General features: G+C 38.9%; 1 protein-coding gene across 3 annotated transcripts in view; it reads right to left on the reverse strand.

Moving 5' to 3' along the window:
* Window positions 1-21093, reverse strand: part of SHQ1 (SHQ1, H/ACA ribonucleoprotein assembly factor) — a 99575-nt gene that overhangs the window by 37786 nt on the left and 40696 nt on the right. For all 3 annotated transcript variants that reach the window (XM_001141951.8, XM_063806013.1, XM_009445863.5), the window contains one exon: window positions 5939-6059. In XM_001141951.8, the coding sequence (XP_001141951.2) occupies window positions 5939-6059 (121 nt within the window). The remainder of the gene's footprint in view (window positions 1-5938; window positions 6060-21093) is intronic.

Consider the following 21093-nt stretch of genomic DNA (forward strand, 5'->3'; position numbering starts at 1 on the left):
CCAGAAGGAAGAGATGTATGTTATCTACCCTGTTCTTAGCATAATCCTATCCCCTTCAAAAGCACATGCACATAGAAAGCAACTCAAGAATCTAAAGCAATCATAAGGTCTTAAGTTTTCTAAAATTTTAGAACTTCAGTGCTGAAATGACTTAGGTTTACTTACAACTGAGGAAACTGAGGTTCATGACTTGTGAAATGACAGATAACTATCTTGTGATATAGCTGTTTCCCTCTACAAACTTCCCACATTAGTGTCCAAAAGGTCAGAAGATTTCAGCAAAAAAAGTTAATTGCACTATTAGAGTTAATTAACCATTAATCAGTTTAATGCAAAGAGGGTTTAGAATTTCAAAAACACTTTTTTTCTTTTTCCCCAGAACTACCTACTTAAAAAAACTATACTAGAGAGGAAAAGTGTGATTTAACATCTTAATTACAGGTTCACTTTTGTACTGATAAGAGTCAGGATTTTAGATTTTAGTTTCATTTAAAAAGAATAAAATTTTTCCATGTAGCAAAAACAAAAGAACACCGTTCTTGATCCCTTGTCATTTCAAAATGTGCTATGTATTAAAACCATACAGTTTTAATGTGAAATTTTCTCAGTGAGCATATATGTACTCTTTTTATAATGAGGAATAAATTAGTTACTTAAAAAAAACTCTGTAATGGATATTATGTTATAAAGGGAAATGGTTTATAAGGTATTATCATGAGTATAAAACAGGCTACAGAATGGTATGTGCAGTATTGCTTCCACTGGTTTAAAAATGCATTGGGGCTCTCCCTCTCCCCCTCCCCCTCCCTCTCCCCTCTCCCTTTGCACGGTCTCCCTCTGATGCCGAGCGGAGGCTGGACTGTACTGCCGCCATCTCGACTCACTGCAACCTCCCTGCCTGATTCTCCTGCCTCAGCCTGCCAAGTGCCTGGGATTGCAGGCATGCGCCGCCACGCCTGACTGGTTTTCGTATTTTTTGGTGCAGACGGGGTTTCGCCATGCTGGCCGGGCTGGTCTCCAGCTCCTGACCTCGAGTGATCTGCCAGCCTCGGCCTCCCGAGGTGCCGGGATTGCAGACGGAGTCTCGCTTACTCAGTGCTCAATGTTGCCCAGGCTGGAGTGCAGTGGCGTGATCTCGGCTCGCTACAACCTCAACCTCCCAGCTGCCTGCCTTGGCCTCCCAAAGTGCCACGTTTGCAGCCTCTGCCCGGCCGCCACCCCGTCTAGTAAGTGAGGAGCGTCTCTGCCTGGCCGCCCATCGTCTGGGATGTGGGGAGCGCCTCTGCCCCGCCGCCCCGTCTGAGATGTGAAGAGCGCCTCTGCCCGGCCGCGACCCCATCTGGGAACTGAGGAGTGTCTCTGCCCCGCCGCCACCCCATCTGGGAGGTGAGGAGCATCTCTGACCAGCCGCCCCGTCTGAGAATTGAGGAGCCTCTCTGCCTGGCAGCCGCCCCGTCTGGGAAGTGAGGAGCGTCTCCGCCCGGCAGCCGCCCCGTCTGGGAGGTGGGGGGGGGGGGGGCGCCTCTGCCCTGCCGCCCCATCTGGGAAGTGAGGAGCTCCTCTGCCCGGCCGCCACCCCGTCTGGGAGGTGTACCCAATAGCTCATTGAGAACAGGCCATGATGACGATGGCAGTTTTGTCGAACAGAAAAGGGGGAAATGTGGAGAAAAGAAAGAGAGATCAGATTGTTACTGTGTCTGTGTAGAAAGAAGTAGACATAGGAGACTCCATTTTGTTCTGTACTAAGAAAAATTCTTCTGCCTTGGGATGCTGTTAATCTATAACCTTACCCCCAACCCCGTGCTCTCTGAAACATGTGCTGTGTCCACTAAGGGTTAAATGGATTAAGGGCGGTACAAGATGTGCTTTGTTAAACAGATGCTTGAAGGCGGCATACTCGTTAAGAGTCATCACCACTCCCTAATCTCAAGTACCCAGGGACACAAACACTGCAGAAGGCGGCAGGGCCCTCTGCCTAGGAAAACCAGAGACCTTTGTTCACATGTTTATCTGCTGACCTTCCCTCCACTATTGTCCTATGACCCTGCCAAATCCCCCTCTCCGAGAAACACCCAAGAATGATCAATAAACACTAAAAAAAAAAAAAAGAAAATAAATAAACTTGTTACATATTTAAAAAAATGCAATGAGAAACAAATACAGGAAATATCAAAATACTAATATTGGTTGAATTAGATTAAGTGACAAAGTGACTTGCTAAGGTCATACGGTCAATGAGAAGTAGAGCTGGAATGTATTACAGTTCATTATTTTCTATCCCACCTTATATAAAAAGGTGCCAACTATTTGAATGCAAGGACTTTTTTGCTTATCTGTAGTGATGGATATCATAAAAATTATGCATGGATCTTTTTTTTGGTCCATGCTATCATTAGTGTTAGTGTATTTTATGTGTGGCCCAAGACAATTCTTCCAGTATGGCCCATGGAAGCCAAAGGGTTGGATATCATGGAACTGTTAAATTTCAGAGGGTCAGAACTATCACTGCTACTGATGGCAGCCCACCAGCAAAGAATGGGGCAACTTGTATATGTAGCTGAAATACCAATAAAAATAAGTTAGAATTGATTTATATTTTTAAAGTGCTACATTAAAAAAAAAAAAAAAAAGAAAAACGTTCCTTTAATCCAGTCTAATAGGTATCATTCAATTTGAGTAAAACTGATTGTGCTCACAAACTGTGATGGGTCCAGACAGGTGCTTATTCACATAGACCTTAGCATTTTAGAGGGGAAAGAGATACACATCTAGATTCCTACAATATAAGGCAGGCATGAGAGGTGCCCAATGATCTCTCAACCAAGTGCTATGGGAACATCCATGAGAAAGACAGACGTTTCATTCATTCCTTTTCCTATAGGAAAATCTCTCTGAAGAAAGGGCTTTTATCTTTTTTCTTCCACATGGTATGGGTGGAGACAACTGGTTGCATAAGTGGCATATCTTGAAAAATATGAAATCTGGAACCAGAAGACCCGACCTATCTCTTATAAGACATATAACCTCAAACAAATCACTTTCTAAGGCTGCCAACCACAGAACATTTGCTGTAGTGAGCACCACACTCAAAACTTCCAGTGAAGCTTATAGTGAAGGGTGGTAGGGAGCGTTCTTTTCAGAAAAACAATTGGTAAAATCTGTAACTCAGAATGAGAGGCCAGGAGCTTCAGTTTTTCAGCTTTGCAAATATGCATTACAAGACACAGATATCATAAGGAAAAATAACATAGGGAAACCTAGTACGAAAGCAGAAGTAACAATAGATGTTGTTATAACTTCATCGATTCAATGTAAGAATGACTTTGCTACCTATGTTTCAATAGGTTTTTGCCAAAGCATATATCTGACTGTAAAAATGGAATGCTGTTTTTGTGCTAGTCAGAATTTAGCAATTACCTGGTATTTCAAACAAAACCTTACATAGTTTTTATTATTATAATCAAAAACATCAAACTAAACTAAGAAAAATACATGGCTCTTTTCAAACATAAAAATAAGGTGCTAGATTTCACTGATAAACTATATGTAGAAGAAATAAACCAGAAGGTAAAAGTGAGGAAAAAATTACTTACGAAAATCATGGATCTACACTGCAGTAGAATTATTTAGACCTAAGAAGTTCACAGTAAAGAAAATACTAGAAAGCTCAATCATGTTGTGCTTGTAAAATTAAGAATGAAACTAGAAATTTTTATAAAAATTAGATAAACAAATGTTTTATTTCAAAAGAGAGAAAAAATAGCTGGGCTACAGTTAGAATTTAACATACAAACTGAAAGCAACACGCCTGTTTAGGGAAAAGAAAGTTATGTTCAAATTGGTAAAGTTGAAAAAACAACTTTTGCAAAGTAATTTGAAGAGTTCCTGCTGGTTTCTCTCTCCTACCTCACTCCCCAATACATTATCCCATTTTTTAAAAGTACTATTAGCACAACAATTACAAAGAACCTAAGAATTTCACTTCATTTCCCACAACATAAAACCAAGAGAAAAAGTTTTTTCAGGGAAGGTCTGATAATCCCTACATCTACTTGACAGCCTATATCTTTCTACTTTAATGAAAAATAAACTTCTCTCTAGCTAATAAAGAATATCACAAAGAGAGAAACAGGCACTCATAGAAATGAGATCCTGGCACATACCTCAATATTCATTACATGTTTACAAAATCATCATTCCTAGAAAAAAAAAAAAAAAGAAAAACCAAAACCCACACAAATAGACTATCCCCATTTAATTTTATTATGAAAATGAAAGTAACAACAGGAAATGGCAGCAGGGTATTTGATAAGCTCAATTAGCAGGAGGATCAAATGAAGTGATGACATGCCATTATGACCTCAGGGGTTAAACATTCAATTTTCCATCTGGCGAAATCTAGATTTCCAACACAAATGCTGACACCACCTGCTGTATGTTATTAGGCATTATCTTGAGCAATCCCTAAGCATTTTCTGTACAACAGGTATAGCCTCAAGTTTTTTCATATTTCATTCTGCAATATAATTGCTCCCCCATGAAGAGAAATAAAAAATAAATCCCATATAATGGCTCATTCAAAACAGACATTAAAATCCACACTAAAGCATTTATTTATCAATCATGGCAGTAGCAAAAATATCAAGACTATTTTTCTTCTAAGTCACAATTGACATTGTAGCTATCATTTTCTATAGCACCTAGGAGTCATTCCAATTAAGAGTTCCCTTTATAGGTTTTTTGTTTTGTTTTTTTTTTAATACAGACAGGGTCTCACTATGTTGCCCAGGCTGGTCTTGAACTCCTGAACTCAAGCGATCCTCCTGCCTCAGTCTCCCAAAGTGCTGGGATTACAGGCATGAGCCAACATGCCTGGCCCATTTATAGATTCTTAATTAATAGCCTCTTGCTACTGAAATGGAATTTTGTCATGTCTAATAAGAATCAGATCTACAGAACTTCACGAAATAAAAATTCACTGCATTTTAAAATGTAATCGTTAATCTACTATGTTTCTTTGATTGACGCAATGGTAAACACTTTAAAAAATTTTTATATACCAAGTGCTGGAGCTCATTTGTGAGTGTTCAGACCCTTCTATACATGCGTTATCAAGAATCATGCTATTAGGCTCTGCAGGTGGTAAGCCAGTGGCTAGCCAATAAATGCAGAGCTCTCATCTGGATTCAATTGATGCAGTTTGCATACTAAAATGTTTGCACACACAAACATGAATGCACATACATCTACACACACTCACACTCTACTGTAAGTGAAATACAGATACAAGTTCAGATACCCAGTCTTGAGATTTCATACTGGACAGTCAATAGCAAGGCAATCAATATCACAACTGTTTTAATACCTGTTTTCCAGGACATACCAATACCAATTTTTTCTAATAAAATTAACTTTTTACCATCTGTGTACCTCCTTCCCTAAGCAAATTCACCAAGCTCCCCATGTTAATCCAGTTGCTTTTTAGTGTTTGGTAGGTCTATGGGTTTCCTTCTCATTAAAACTTATTCCTGGCCAGGCACAGTGGCTCACACCTGTAATCCCAGCACTCTGGGAGGCCGAGGTGGGTGGATCACCTGAGGTCAGGAGTTCAAGACCAGCCTGGTCAACGTGGTGAAACCCCGTCTCTACTAAAAATAAAAAATTAGCTAGGCGTGGTGGCACACGCCTGTAATCCCAGCTACTCGGGAGGCAGAGGCACAAGAATCACTTGAACTTGGGAGACGGAGGTTGCAGTAGCTGAGATCACACCAATGCACTCCAGCCTGGGTGACAAGGGCAAACCTCCATCTCAAAAAAAAAAAAAAAAAAAAAAACGCAACTTACTCCTCAGGTTATTTCGTTTTCTTCCTCCTGGGTAAATAGGTATTTCGGCAATGTGAACATCTAAAAATTCATAAGTAACTCTATGAAAACTTACTTGACTTTCTGAATCCACACACAGTAGTCTGAGATGTAGAGATCATTCAGTATGTACGCTGGGTCATTTTCCTGAAAAATTTTGTGAATATCCAGGAGACACTTTAAAACTGCACTTTTACCTAAAGAAAATTGAAAAAACATAAAATTATCCTTAAGAAAAAGAAATTCAGACCCTGAGAGGTAATATATCTAAAGCAGCTCAGAATCCTGATCATTTCTTAAGAACATTTTTAAATGCAAAAAAATTTATGAGTCCTATTAGGTCCAAAACCCTTTACTGATTTCCTTAAGAATTACATACAATCTTTGGCCAGGCACAGTGGCTCACACCTGTAATTCCAGCACTTTGGGAGGCCGAGGCGGGCAGATCACGAGGTCAGGAGATCGAGACCATCCTGGCTAACACGGTGAAACCCTGTCTCTACTAAAAATACAAAAAATTAGCCAGGCATGGTGACAGGCACCTATAGTCCCAGCTACTCGGGAGGCTGAGGCAGGAGAACAGCGTGAACTGGGGAGGCGGAGCTTGCCGTGAGCCAAGATCGCGCCACTGCACTCCAGCCTGGGCGACAGAGAAAGACTCCATCTCGAAAAAAAAAAAAAAGAATTACATATAATCTTTATATTCTGTTGTTACAGCTGACTAGTTGTGGTTATCATTAAAATGCTATGAAATACAACTAGGTCAATTAAATGAAAGGCAGGAAAGTTTTCTAAACCAAATGAATATCTAAATGCATCATAATTTGTATTAGATAATGTTCTTCCAATTCAAGCTTTCAACATAACATGGAAAACTGTATTCTAAATTTCAAACTTCTTTATTTCTTATGTCAACATTTTCTGTCAAGGAGTTATCTACTAATAACAAATTATTTTACCTTAAAGAATTGAAGAAAACTGAACACTAAAACATCATAGCACTACTTCAGAAATAAGCTGACAAAACTCACATGAACAAAAGCCATCAAGTATTAAAGCCTTGTTCAACCTACTTCCTCCTGGTTTTTAAATGAACCTAGTTTTAACCCAACCAAAGTCTACAAAAGGAGCCTTTTACAACTCAGCAATTCCCTAGGTGTTCCAAACTTCATGATATTTCCTGAAATTTATTAATTATAAGGTGAACTATTAATTCTACATCTAGAGTAGTACCATTTTCTTTGATCTGTGAAATTCAGTATTTTCAGTTTAACAGTTTCATTCTTATCTTTACAGTTCTGAAACGCGGAAATACTGTATACTGAGTTCATGAAGATACTGGATGCACTTTCATCGACATTTCCCATTTAACTTTTAGATCATAAAAGAATCATGAGCTAGATGATGACATCTCAAGATCCTAAAATTGCTGACACTAAATTTTTTAACATAATTAACACTAGAAAGTAAGTTTCAAAAGAGCAGGGGCTTCTGTTTTATTTAGTGGTTAATCCCCAATACCTAGAACAGAACACCGCAACAGCAGGTTTTCCATTTAAGTGTTCTAAGAATGAATGAATACATGATAGACACAGTAATCATCCAGCTTAAACCTTGAAAATTTCTTTCATTCTACGGTCTCACCCATCAAATCCTGATGATTTTTCCTTGGAGATGCTCCTTGTATCTGCCCTTTCTCTGCCATTGCCTGAGCTCCTATGTTCACTCATATTCTCATCTCATGCCTCGATTTTAAGAATCTTCTTTCCCATCTTTCAGATTCCAGACTCTACCCCTTCAAACACACATTTTTTAATGCACTGCTTTCATGGAGTCTCTTCCCTGCATATGTTCTCAATGCTCTTTCTACAGACTTGTTTCCATGCCTTTTTCCCTTCTCCATGTGACCTAGCCCACTATCAAGGTCTAGCTCCAGTCTTCATTCCTTCGGGAAGTTCTGGGCTGACTTTCCTAGTCTTCACGGTCCTTTACTATAATGCTGCCAAGAAGTGGAAAGGAAACTCAAAATGGGGAAAGTCCTCCCCATAACCTCTCCTGTTCAATTCCCAGAAGGAAAACTGGAGGCTTCAGGATGGGTAAGATACAGGGCCACTGAGTTGAGGGACCAAGATCTAAATTCCAATCTTAATGGCTCCAGAGGCTACCCACTGTGCCATGCTACCTGTATGTTCTTGCCTCATCCAGTCTATATCACAACGTTTTTATTACTCAAGGACTTATTACTGACTTTAACCCCTAAGTAGGTAGTAAGTCTGAAAACAGAGTCTATACCTTTTTAAAAAATATTAACTTTGTGGCTTCCTCATATGCAGATACAATAAAGAATGAATGAAGAATGTCAATGAAAGCTCCACCGCTAGACTGACTGTGAAGAGAAACTAACACTTAGAAGGCCTAAAGCTACAAGATGTCAAGTTCATTTGGTTAAGGCAAGGTCAGTGCTATGGCTTATCAAAGTGGCGCAGGTTAACTATGTCAAATGATTAGTGTAGATCACCCCAGCACAAGCCTATTTTAATTACAAACTAGGTAATGTTGAGAGCAGGGTTTGATGAAAGGAGGAGGAAATATAATCAAAATTTGCAGGCATGATGAAACCATGTTTGCCACACTAGCCATGTTACCCAAAGAATCAAGGAACAACTGACCTGTAAGAATGTTTTGAAGTTTTAATTGCCACAGAGAAGACAAATGTCACAGTAAGCATATGCCAACTAATTTCTTTCTTGCTTTCCTTCTCTCTCTCTTTTTAGAGGAAGGAGGGTGCAGAGGGAAGGAGTTAGTTTTAGAAGTACTAAAAGTTTTAAATATCAATCGTAAGTCTTTACTGGAAAAACGAACTATTCTCTTGTAACTTGAATAAGCTTCTCTGCTGTGTGACACCTCCAGAATACTCTCTCTCAAGATCCCACACTTTACTAATATAAACAGGTTAACAGAAAATGCAGGATTGGGGCTAGGCGTGGTGGCTCACGCCTGTAATCCCAGCACTTTGGGAGGCCAAGGCAGGCGGATTACGAGGTCAGAAGTTCGAGACCAGCTTGGCCAGCATGGTGAAACCCCATCTCTACTAAAAATACAAAAATGAGCCAGGCGTGGTAGTGCACGCCTGTAGTCCCAGCTACTCGGGAGGCTGAGGCAGGAGAATCACTGGACCCGGGGAGGCAGAGGTTGCAGTGAGCCAAGATTGCGCCACTCACTCCAGTCTAGGTGACAGAGTGAGACTCCATCTCAAAAAAAAAAAAAAAAAAAGAAAGAGAAAAAGAAAATGCAGGATTTGGAGAAAACCATTTGGCTAGAGCAAAGAGTTCATGTAAGGAAAAAAAGGAGAATAAGCAGATGAGTTTGGTAGAAATCAGACACTAACAAGGAGGAAGAGAAGAATGCACTTGGACAGACTGAGTGAGAACGTCTCTAAACTTAGGTGTGGGCAGTAGGAATAAAGGACCCTACTCCCGAGATCATAATGTAAAAAGGTATGGAGTTAAGGTCACATATTTAATGAGGATCCACAGCAGCCATTACCTGATAAAATTATATACAGCTTCATTTACCAGACATGCCTAAAGTGAGGCTGCCCTCTTGCTAAAGGCCACAGGCAAATTTAAATCTTCCAGCTATCACAAAAAAAATAAGAATAACAATGAAAAGAAATGTCAAATAACAGGCAGGGCATGGTGGCTCACGCCTCTAATCCCAGCACTTTGGAAAGCCGAGGTGGGCAGATCACCTAAGGTCAGGAGTCCGAGACCAGCCTGGTCAACATGGTGAAACCCCATCTCTACAACAATAAAAAAATTAGTCGGGCATGGTGGCATACGTCTGTAATCCCAGCTACTCGGGAGGCTGAGGCAGGAGAATCGCTTGAACCCAGGAGGTGGACGTTGCAGTGAGCAGAGATCACACCACTGCACTCCAGCCTGAGCAACAGAGTGAGATTCTGTCTCAAAAACAAAAGAAATGTCAAATAACAAAAAATAAGAAATGTCAAAATATTTTTTAATTTAAAGAGAAGAAATTACATTGTATTTGCATGTTCTGATCCCTATTTTCTTAAAAAAAAAAAAAAAAAAAAAAGACTAATACTCATTTAAAAAATGCTGGGCCAGGCACAATGGCTCATGCTTGTAATCCCAGCACTCTGGGAGGCCGAGGCAGGCAGATCACCTGAAGTCAGGAGTTCAAGACCAGCCTGGCCAACATGGTGAAACCCCATCTCTACTAAAAATACAAAAATTAGCCGGGCATGATAGCAGGTGCCTGTAGCCCCAGCTACTTGGGAGGCTGAGGCGAGAGAATCACTTAAACCCAGGAGGTGGAGGCTGCAGTGAGCTAAGATCACGCCATTGCACTCAAGCCTGCACGACTTGAGAGCGAGACTCCATCTCAAAAAATAAATAAAATAAAAAATAAAAAATCCTAGACATATATACCCAAATGATATTAACAGTATCTGTCTCTACATCCACTGAGCAAATATGTGAGAGCCCATCATGCACCTGGCATTGTTCTACATGTGGGAGTACAGTTGTTTATTCTTTTCTATACTTTCCTCTATTTTCAAAATTGTCCACAAGAAACATTATTTGTTTAACAAAAATTAAGACACGTTCAACTACACAGCCAAACTCTGAAAAATTGACAAATGAAGGTTACAAATTTGAATTCACATTTTAAATTATATTTTTAAACAACTGAGAAGCAATATTTAGATTAATATTTAAAAATTATATTGCAAGGCAGTTTTGAAAGTGAAAGTTACATGCTCTCTTCACAAGCTGTGTTTTAACTGTAAGCCTTAAACTACTTTCATAGTATGTGATGTGACAAATATGGTAAAGATAACCAGGCTACTTGCAGTTGACAATCTAGAATAAAAAGTACATGAAAACTATTCTCCTCCCAACAATATGCATTGTTACTCTGAGGTCGCACTTGATCTCTTTTGTTCCGACTATGTCACCGTAGATGACTACAGCATCACAGCCAGGAGACTCAACAAGCATGTGGCTGGGCTTTTTTTTTCAGTCTCTTTTGTACTGACTGCTCTTTCTATCAGACCCTCAGCCACTTATCTAGCAGCTATGAGCAAAGGAAAAATCTGGCCCTCTTCCAGGCTGTCACATGGCCAGTGGCCAGAAGCCTATGGGGACTCAAAGTACACGGTTCCTGTGGGGATCTATCCAGTCGTGGGCTCATCATACACGATATGGGCATAAAAAAATGCTAAGGCCTAAGTCCAAGAGAATCATTTCTGCTCAAAGGCACTGCAGGAAAGTGACCATTTTTAGGCAGTTCACTGCCTGGTTCAAAGCAGGAAAAAAAAACAGTGCCTTGCACAGTAACCACGGTAACTATTTGCACCACAAAATGGCACTAACAGCTCTCTCCAGGACGTTAAATCCCAAGAGTTAGGGATTCTCTAGGATGGACTTGGTTGAGTAAGCCAACCCTATCCATGGAAGAATGACTCGAAGACCAAGAACTCTTGTTCACTCATGAAAGCAGTTTAACCCTAGTATCCTGGTATTACAAATGACAAGTGCCATGAATGTTTTACTTCGGGGAAAGACTAATGACAACACAGAGAAACGTAATGACAAGATAAAGAAAATATGGATGACAGTAATAAGTAGGTGGGTAGTAAATAGGATTTAACATATTCCCCAGCTTTCCTTTAAAGGGAAGGTAAACTAAGAACAATGTGATTTCCTGTCTGGACAGAAGTGGCATCTCAGGTTAATACATCTTAATACAAAGACAAGATTGAGCTGTTCTAAATAGAATCCCTTGGCTTCCTGAAATCCTCCTATTAGGAGAGCAGGGTTGGGAATAATCTTTCACTGACAGACCAGCTCGTGGCTGGAGGCACATAAGAAATGGTTTCCATCTCTAGGAGATGATCAGGGTAGTGGATGTTTTTGCTGGCTAAAAGCCAGCATCGGAAAAACAATGTAAGTTGCTAATTCTATACAATAAGAGCTAAATTTCTTTTCAACTGCTGGTACATTACAGCTATGTGGCTGTGGTTTTCTGGGTATCTATTCTGCCCTTTAAAGTTTTGAGTTACCCAAGACAAGAAGCCAATTGCTTCTTGGCCTTCTGGCTAAGATCAAATGTCATATCTGTCCTTATCAAGACAAGAGGCCAAAATAAGTAAAGGGACCAGGCCTGGTGGCTCACACCTATAATCCCAACACTATAGGAGGCGCCAATACAGGAGGATCACTTGAACCTGGGAGTCTGAGACCGGGCAACACAGTGGGACTCCATCTCTACAAAAAAAAATAATAATAATTTTAAAACAATAAGTAAAGAAAAAAAGAGTGGTTATTCAAAACACCTGAGGGAAAGCACTGCTTGGTCTTTATTTGTAAAATCATCTCAAAATAACAGCCAACATTACTATCATTTAAAATACATAACTTAGTATAATAGATACCTGGCTAGAAAATGGCTAGAATTCTGGGATTCTGATGAGACCATATTATCAAAACAGATATGAAGTATTTTAACACTAATTTTCATATGTCGTGTGACCATAAAAAGGGAGAAGGAAGAAAAATTCTGTCAAATTAATCTAAATTAAGAGAACCAAAGTGGGGTAATTTGCTTTAATACCAGGCCCTATCGGGAAGTAGAATAAAGTCAAATCCCTAGCAATTAACACAAACACGCACATTAAATTTAGCATTAAGAAGGCTTCTAGGTCTATGTAATTTTTTTATCCTCAAATTTCTCAGATGCCATTTAAGCTTCAATTTTTGACTTGTATTAAGAAACACAGCCTTGAAGCAATGAATTACTATTTTTAGCACAAACTTATAGTCCTATCCATTTAAAAAGTATTGTTATTAAAATTACATATATTATCTGTATACTCGCAAACAAAATTAACATGAAGCAAACATGTACTTTTTAGATGTCCCCTTTGCCTGGAATGTACAACCCTCAATTCAACTCATAATTTACCATCTATCCAAGTCTCAAATCAGGCATTACTTTTTCTGGAAACAGGGTTCTAACTCTTCCCCCAGCTGGTTTAAGGTTCCCTCATATACCTGACATACCCCTCTATTACAGTAGTGCTACCATTTGAATGCACCCCACAAAAAGCATCTGTTGGAAAGTTAATCCCCAATGCAACAGTGTTGGAAGATGGGGCCTAATGAGAGGTATTTAGGTCATGAGGGCTCTACCCTCATGAATGTTAACGACAATTAGGACTTCAAGCTGCCAGTTCAACCTCTTGCCTGCCTTCTCACCATGTGATACCCTCTGCCACGTTCTGATACAGCAAGAAGGCCCTCACCAGCCCCTTGATCTTGGATTTCACAGCCTCCAGAACCATGAGCCAATAATTTCTGTTCTTTATAAATTACCCAGTCTGTGGTATTCTGTTACAGCAGCACGAAACAGACGTAAGTAATTAGGAGCTACCCACTTGCTCTGCACCAGATACTTCATATAATTACATGATTTAACCCTACAAGTTAGGTACTTTCTTCCTTGTTTCATAAATGAGAAAACTGAGGCTCAAGGATATGAAGCAGTTGGCCAAGATCACAGCTAGGAAGCAAGAATCAGAACTGGAAATAAGTTGTCTGACCCTCAACCACTATGCAATAAATCCACTGTCAGTATTTATCACCATGTGTGATGAAGTCCTTGACAGGAAAGGACATGACTTTTCATCTTTCTTCCTTGGCCTGGAACAATGTCCAGCAAATTGTATGATCCTGTTCAATAAACGCTGGTTGTTAATCCAGTCTGGAGTACAAAGAATCTAACTTTAAACACACCTAGTCAAATTGCTCAGTTAGCATGTACTAGTTATAACATCTCTGTGGTCTACAGATTTAAAGTTATTTGCATCATGACAAATGTGGCATATACAATTTGTTTACTCCTTCCCTAATTATATATTTCCCTGACAAGAAAAGAATGTAGCTGTACAAACTTTATTACATCACTGTACCACCATAAGTTCAAATAATAAATTTAACCCAAGGCTGCTTTTTGCCTTTTCTGCTCTAACAATCCCTGCAAGATGTGCCCGTTTGAAAGGACAGCCTTGACATTGACTCTGTCCTCTTTCTTAAGTAACTTGTCAAAACAGTGATTGTTTCAGTTTAGAAATACATGACCAGATGTCATCAAAACTACATAATGGTAACATGACTAATTTCAATTTCTTCAGACAACTAAGAATGAGGCATCCAAGTTCAAGGTAGAACATTAAAAAAAAAAATCTCTGTCTACACAGTAAGGAGAAAAATAGATTAAGAAGCTGAAGATGCATGGAAAAAAGCTCTTTGAAACAGCTGCAACCTAAACCTGAACTTTTAAAAAACCCATAGGCATAGAAAACTTCAAAATTTTGTGGGTAAAATTTTTATTCAATTTTTCCATCTTAAGAATTACAGTATGTATTTCAATGCCCTTTGTGGTTTTAATTAAAACAATTACACTTCATTTTTTTCCAACAGATACCACTTAATAGAGTTCTAATTCTTTGAAATTAGTTTTATTTCAAAATGAAAAAAACTAAAATTGCATGAGGTTGGAAAGAAGAAATAGGGAGTATATAGGAAGAAAGACAGCTGGATATCTCAAATGGCTCATAAAAGGAAAAAACAAACCTAAACCTAATCCTACCACTGATGAATTTATTTTGGTGATCTCAAGTACTGATAAGTATGTCAAGGTAAAAAAGGAGAAAAACCAAACCGTTTTGAAACCCTCACTGTGTTTCAGTGAATATGTTTGCTTTCTGCTAAATGGTCTGCACACTGGTAGAACTGAGCTATGCTTCTTTATATTTTAATCAATGGATAATAAATATAATTTAGTAAAGCTGATTAGATATTTATCTCTACATATAAGTTTAATTTATATGAAAAGGATGCATGAAAATTTTGACTATGAAATTAAGATCTTAGAACTGTGTTCCCCAATTCTAAAAAGCCAAGGAAAGATCATTAAAAAGCTACACATAAATAATCTTATGCAGTTCTTAGCTAATTTCTCACGAAGTAAAAATGGTAACAATCCCAACAGTTCCACTGTGGACCAGCTGTGCAGCCCAGAGTTTGCTTGCTTCTGGTACCACTTCTTAACCGTTCGGTACTTAATCTGAATCTGTTTCCACAGGGATAAATTGGAAAAAAAATTCTTAAGAATTGCTATGGAAATTAAATGAGACAACAAACATGTAAGTACTTTACATATGAAAAGGGAAGGAGGACAACTGGTAGTATGGATCAGCCCTGGCACTCCCATTACTGGTCCCTGCCCCACTACCTGTGAAGCACCTGCCCACATATTCCTTCCTCCTCGGTGCCGTGGCTAGAACTCTAGTTCAGACCATACTGTCTGTCCCCAGACTACCTTGGGTCTAGGCAAGAATAAGTCTCCTCTCTTCTCCATGCCCACTAACCTCACCCTTCTCAATGACTCTATCCTAAGTGCTGCTGCCAGATGAATCTAATTTCATAAGCCTCTCACCGGCTCCAATGCCAAACTCTTCAGTGGTTCCTCCCTGAATAAGACCCAAACTCATCAGCAAGCCATTGCAGGCTCCTTTCAGCCCGGTCCCAGCACACTGTTTCTACCTTTATCCTACCATTCCCCTTCACACCTCTGGCCTCCAGACAGATGGGAATTTGCCCTTTCTTGGACATGGAACTCTTTTATATTCCTTTTTCTGATTTTTTTGCCTTCTACTTTCTCAGGGAATACCGCTCCTCCACATCTTCTTTTCTAAATCCTACACATTCTTTAGTAACTACCATTATATATCACTCATTAGGTCTATGCTGTTTGCTCCTTCCCTATTAATCCCTCCTCCCACTACTAACAAGCACTCTGTCAGGGTCAGAGTGAGGTGTGGTACTGGAGGTACTGAAATCCTATCACTCATCTCCTCCACCCTGACCAGGCTCTGGCTGACAAGAGTAACAATACAAAGTAGTCAAGAGAGAGGCAGGGGATCCACTTTTTAAAAAAGCTTTCTGGTGTTAACTACATTAGACAATGCAGGACATCTCTTACCTCCTTTGCCTGCCCCAATCTTAGAACCTGTATCAGGTTGAGACTCAGTCTCAAGCTAGGACTGAAGGAGCAAAGACCTGGTGCAAGCCTTCACTGCAGCTAAAACTGGCAGGTCCAAGAGGGTATGAGAAAGACACGCTGGCACTTAGCTTGCTTTAGAGCAGAGACTGAAAACTGGGGGCCTCCCAGGCTGACCTGGGCTCTCAGACATGCTATGGCTCTTACAGTGTGATTTTACATTACTTTACTTCTTTGTTCATACTTAAGCTTTAAAAAAATTTTAAAGACCATTTTACTTTCTACTTCTTTTTAAGACTGGCAATACTATATATTCACACAGCAACAGTAGGCTACAGTCGAGCCATGTATCTCTCTAGTTCACACAGGCCTCATTAGTCTCTATTTCCTTAAACCCTAGCATCCTTATTCATTTACCTGCTTGGCGAAGTAGGCATCTCAGTTTGCTTCTCCTAATGTACAGAAGCCTACTCTAATGTGAGCCAACTAGATCAGCTAAGTCTCACCTTGTGGGAAGGCGAGAGAAAATAGCTGAAATGATCTACTTCAATGCTGGCCACTATTTGGAATGGCAAGCAGCCAAAGACCTCGGCTCCCTACAAAAGGGCTCCCCTCCAACCTCCATGTACATACCTAAGGCAGAGGTGGTAAATTTTCTCTGTAAAGAGATAGAAAGTAAATATTGGCTTTGCAGGCCAATCTCTGATGCACTTACTCAATTCTGTCATCTTACCGCAAAAGCAGCCATAGACAATATGTAAGTGAATGAGCCTGTGTTTCAATAAAACTTTATTTATGGACTCTAAAATGAGAATTTCAAATAATTTTCCCAAGTAACAAAATATTATTTTTTTTCAACGATTTAAAAATGTAAAAAGCATTGTTAGCTCAAGGGCAATACAAGATGGATTTGGCCTGTGGATGGCCATTAAGGTAATTTCTTTTTGCTTTTCTTGTTAGAGACAAGGTCTTACCCTGTCACCCAAGCTGCAGCGCAGTGGCATGATCATAGCTCACTGTAACCTCGAACTCCTGGGCTCAAGCAATCCTCCTGCTTCGGGATCCCAAGTAGTTAGGACTATAGGCACACACAACTACGCCCTGCTAATTTAAAAAACATTTTTTTTTTCTAGAAACAAGGTCTCACTATATTGCCCAGGCTGGTCTCAAACTCCTGGCTTCAAGAGATCTTCCCACTTTTACCTCCCAAAGTGCTGAGTTTACAGGCATGAGCCACCATACCTGTCCATTAAGGTATTTTTTTAAGGGAGTCTCCCCTTTGTATCTTATATTATAAACACTTATATTTTGTTTTTGTTTTGAACTTTTAAGTTCAGAGGTATGTGTGTCATGGTGGTTTACTGCACAGATCATCCCATCACCCAGGTATTAAGCCCAGTATCCACTAGCTGTTCTTCCTGATCCTCTGCCTCCTCCCGCACCACCCACCCCCGCCACCCTCCAAAAGGCCCCAATGGGTGTTGTTGCCCGTGTCCATGTGTTCTCATCATAAATACTTACATTTTGTACCTTATCTTTTGACCTATCATTCCTATTACACAATAAACTCCCTAAGAGCTAAGACCAAGTCATAAATATCCTTGTAACTCTTCACCAATTCTGTTATACTCCCTTGCACGGAGAATAGATTTGATTCATGTCTGCTGAATAAATAAATATCTGCCACTTGTTATTTTCCAACATTAACTTCTTACTTAAAGAAACTTTAAGTTGGGATATGGTGGCTCACACCTGTAAACCAGCACTTTGGGAGGCTGAGGCAGGAGGATAGCTTGAGCCCAGGAGTTTGAAGTTGCAGTGAGCCATGATTATGCCACACTGTACCCCAGGCTGAGTGACAGAGTGAGACCTTGTCCCTAAAAAATAAATGAAATGAAACTCTAAATTACCTATATAATCAGGTGTTGCTTAATGATTTGGATATGTTCTGAGAAATGCGTCATTAGGTAATTCTGTCATGTGAACGTCACAGAATGTACTTACACAAACCTAGATGGTAGAGTCCACTACACACCTAGGCTATGGTATAGCCAGTATAGCATATGACTGTCCTGAATGCTGTAAGCAATTGTAACACAATGCTAAGTATTTTTGTATCTAAACATATCTAAGCATAGAAAAGATACGGTATACTTCAGCTCTTTTCTGATTAAAAGAAAAACAAAAAAAATTAATAAGAAAATAAAGACACAGTAATATCACAGTATTACAATGTTATGGGACCACTGTTGTACATGTGGTCCATCACTGACTGAAAGTCGTTATGTGGTACATAATTGTAATTCTTACATGTATTCCTGGTAAAACATAAAGTATTATTCAATTCACTTCATCAAGGCCTCAGTATTAATATACAATAGGACTTTGATTCACTAGGGTCAAATAGAAGGTTTTCTCTTTGTTCCCCCAAAGTTGTCTTAAATACATACAATTTTCTGCTGCTATTTTCTTATAGAAAGTTACTTCCATAAAAATTCAGATCCATAAAAATAATCTCAAAACTGACTTTAAATTTATTTAAAGAGGCACTAATTATAGAAGTTTTTTTTAAGCCATACATTCAAACCATGTAACTAAGTTCTAGGGATTTCTACACTGCTCAGCTCAGAAACTGCTGAAATTAACAAAAATAAATAGTACAGAAAATATAGTGTAGATTTAAATTGTATGTAATATTTAAGAGGTCAGCTGACTTGAAGCCATCACCCATCAGTAAGCATTTCTATATAACTCCAGTTTTCAAAGAATACTAACATTTTAAAATATTTTAAGTGATATTTTTGAAGCCAAATAACCACAAGCTATTCATCATTTGTGGCAATTAAAAGGCAATTTATTATTTGTAAGCCATATGGGAAATGCTTCCCTCTATGGTGTATTTTAAGAGAACCAAGAATGTTTTATACAAATGTAACCCAGAAATTACCATGAGAGCAATCTAAACATTTTCGGTGATTAACAATATTTAGAAGTATTAGGGGGAAAGAGATTCTATGGAGATGACTAGAACTTGATATTCTTTCCTTTAATGTTTACGTTTATACACAATATCCTTCTATACAGGGTTATAAGTATAAACCCGCAAATGCTCTGAGGTTAAATAATACATATGAATGGGAAGAATGTACTAATTTAGGAGACTGGGAACATAGACTTGTACTCCAAGGAAGAGACAAGAGTAAAAAGAATTCACTTTGCCTCATGGAATGAGAATCCGGAGTTCTCCCTTTCAAACATTCAGCAGCAGTTCATGGTTTCCAGGAGTTAACTCCTGCTGTACTCTGAAGTTCTCTACTTTCTTCGATAAGTTGGTATGTAAAATGGTCAGCAAAAACAGGTACAAATGCTACTTCAGTATCTGACTTTAATTCCACGCTAAAGTTTCTGAGAGCACTATGATTGTTCTGTTCTTAGAAACATTAACTGGTATGGGGAATTAAGCCAGAAAAAAAAAAGCAAGAACAATTTAGAATAGGAGGAAGAAAACACAAGGAATTACAATCTCCCGGGTGAGGAGCAGGGAATTAAGCAATAATATTTAAAAAGTAGAGACATAAATTCCAGTGACCAGTTAACTCAGATAGGAAAGAAACTATCAACTAGTTTTAGAGGCTGTAGAGCAAATCTCAGCATCAGATAGCATATCGATTTTCCATCATCTAATTCCAACAAACACATTTTCATAGCAGAAACTACACTATCCCATGAACCTCCTCACATGGTTTACTCACAATGTTTACAACATTCCCTCCATCCTTCAAGTCCCAATTCAAATCTCACAGCCTCTATGAAAATTTCCCTGACCCCTAGTGAAATGTGTCGTCTCTCTCTTTTTTGAACTACTTAATCCACATTTCTTGTAAGGCACTTACCACGGCTGACTATATATTTTATGTTACTGATGGACATCTTAGCTCCCTAGGTAGTGAACACGCTCCCCGGCTAGTGAACACGCTCCCCGGCTAGTGAACACGCTCCCCGGCTAGTGAACACGTCCCCAAATACAGCCCACACATCTAAATTATTTTTCTATTGCTCTTTATATTTACAGGGTGCTTTGTATGGACTGGCTCCTGAGTAGGCATACATTCAAAATATGTGTTGAACAAATCAATGAATAAATGAACTCATCAAGCAATTAACAAGTACTTGAGGGTGCTAGGAAACTAGTAGGAGCTGAGAATTAGAGGTCAAATAAGGCAGAGGCTCCCACAGTAGGAAGTTACATGTCTTCAGTGACTTAAATGTAGGTCAGTTTTCCTGGCTTATATTTTCACTCTCCATATTTCTCTTTTGAGCTACTTATTACAAATGCAATTTTTCAAAAACCCTGGTAGTTGTGTAATTCTGTGCCCTGTGCCCCCATTAGAACTATTATATCTTCAGGATCCAGCTCAGCAGCCTCACACGGCAGGTTCTCAACAAATACTTGTTGAATAAATCTCAAAATAGTTTCATACAATGTATTTAAAGAGTAAAAATTAAAAGGCCTAACAATTCTTTAAAATGTCCAGAACTGGGAACTTACAGAAGTTAAATATAGATAAATGTCAACACTGGAAAATGGCAGTGATTTCATCTTTTAGTTTTCGAGTTTGCAATATCTCCTCTACAATTCAATTTTTTTAAAAGTCATTTGCTAAACTGACTCTGGAATAAATAAAATATAAATATTAAAAAGAAATTCACCTTTAAGGTCTCCTCCAAACTTGGAGCTCATACAATACACTTGCCAAACCTCAATGTTTTAAACATCCATTATTCTTTTAAAAAATTGATCAGTCACAAGCCCTGTGCTTGGTACCATAGCTGTTCTTTCCTTTCTCATTGATTGTGTTATTTTATCTATGGAAGAGGTTAGTAAAGCAGTAATTTCTGAAAATTTGTTTATTGAGCCCAATTAATAATTGATAAGTAAGGGCTATTAATTACCTGAAGTAATACCTGGTTTTAATTGGGGACAACAACTAAACTCCTGAAGGCTGTTTCTTGGGTTACTACCTGCTAGGTAGCTACTATTCATCAGACTTCACATGTTATTAGAAAGTAGGTTTCTATTAACCTTAAAAACAAAACAGCAAATAGAAAGAACAATTGTATACGTTTTTATTAGCCAAA

Source organism: Pan troglodytes, chromosome 2 (assembly GCF_028858775.2).
Source record: "Pan troglodytes isolate AG18354 chromosome 2, NHGRI_mPanTro3-v2.0_pri, whole genome shotgun sequence".
Classification (NCBI taxonomy): Eukaryota; Metazoa; Chordata; class Mammalia; order Primates; family Hominidae; genus Pan; species Pan troglodytes.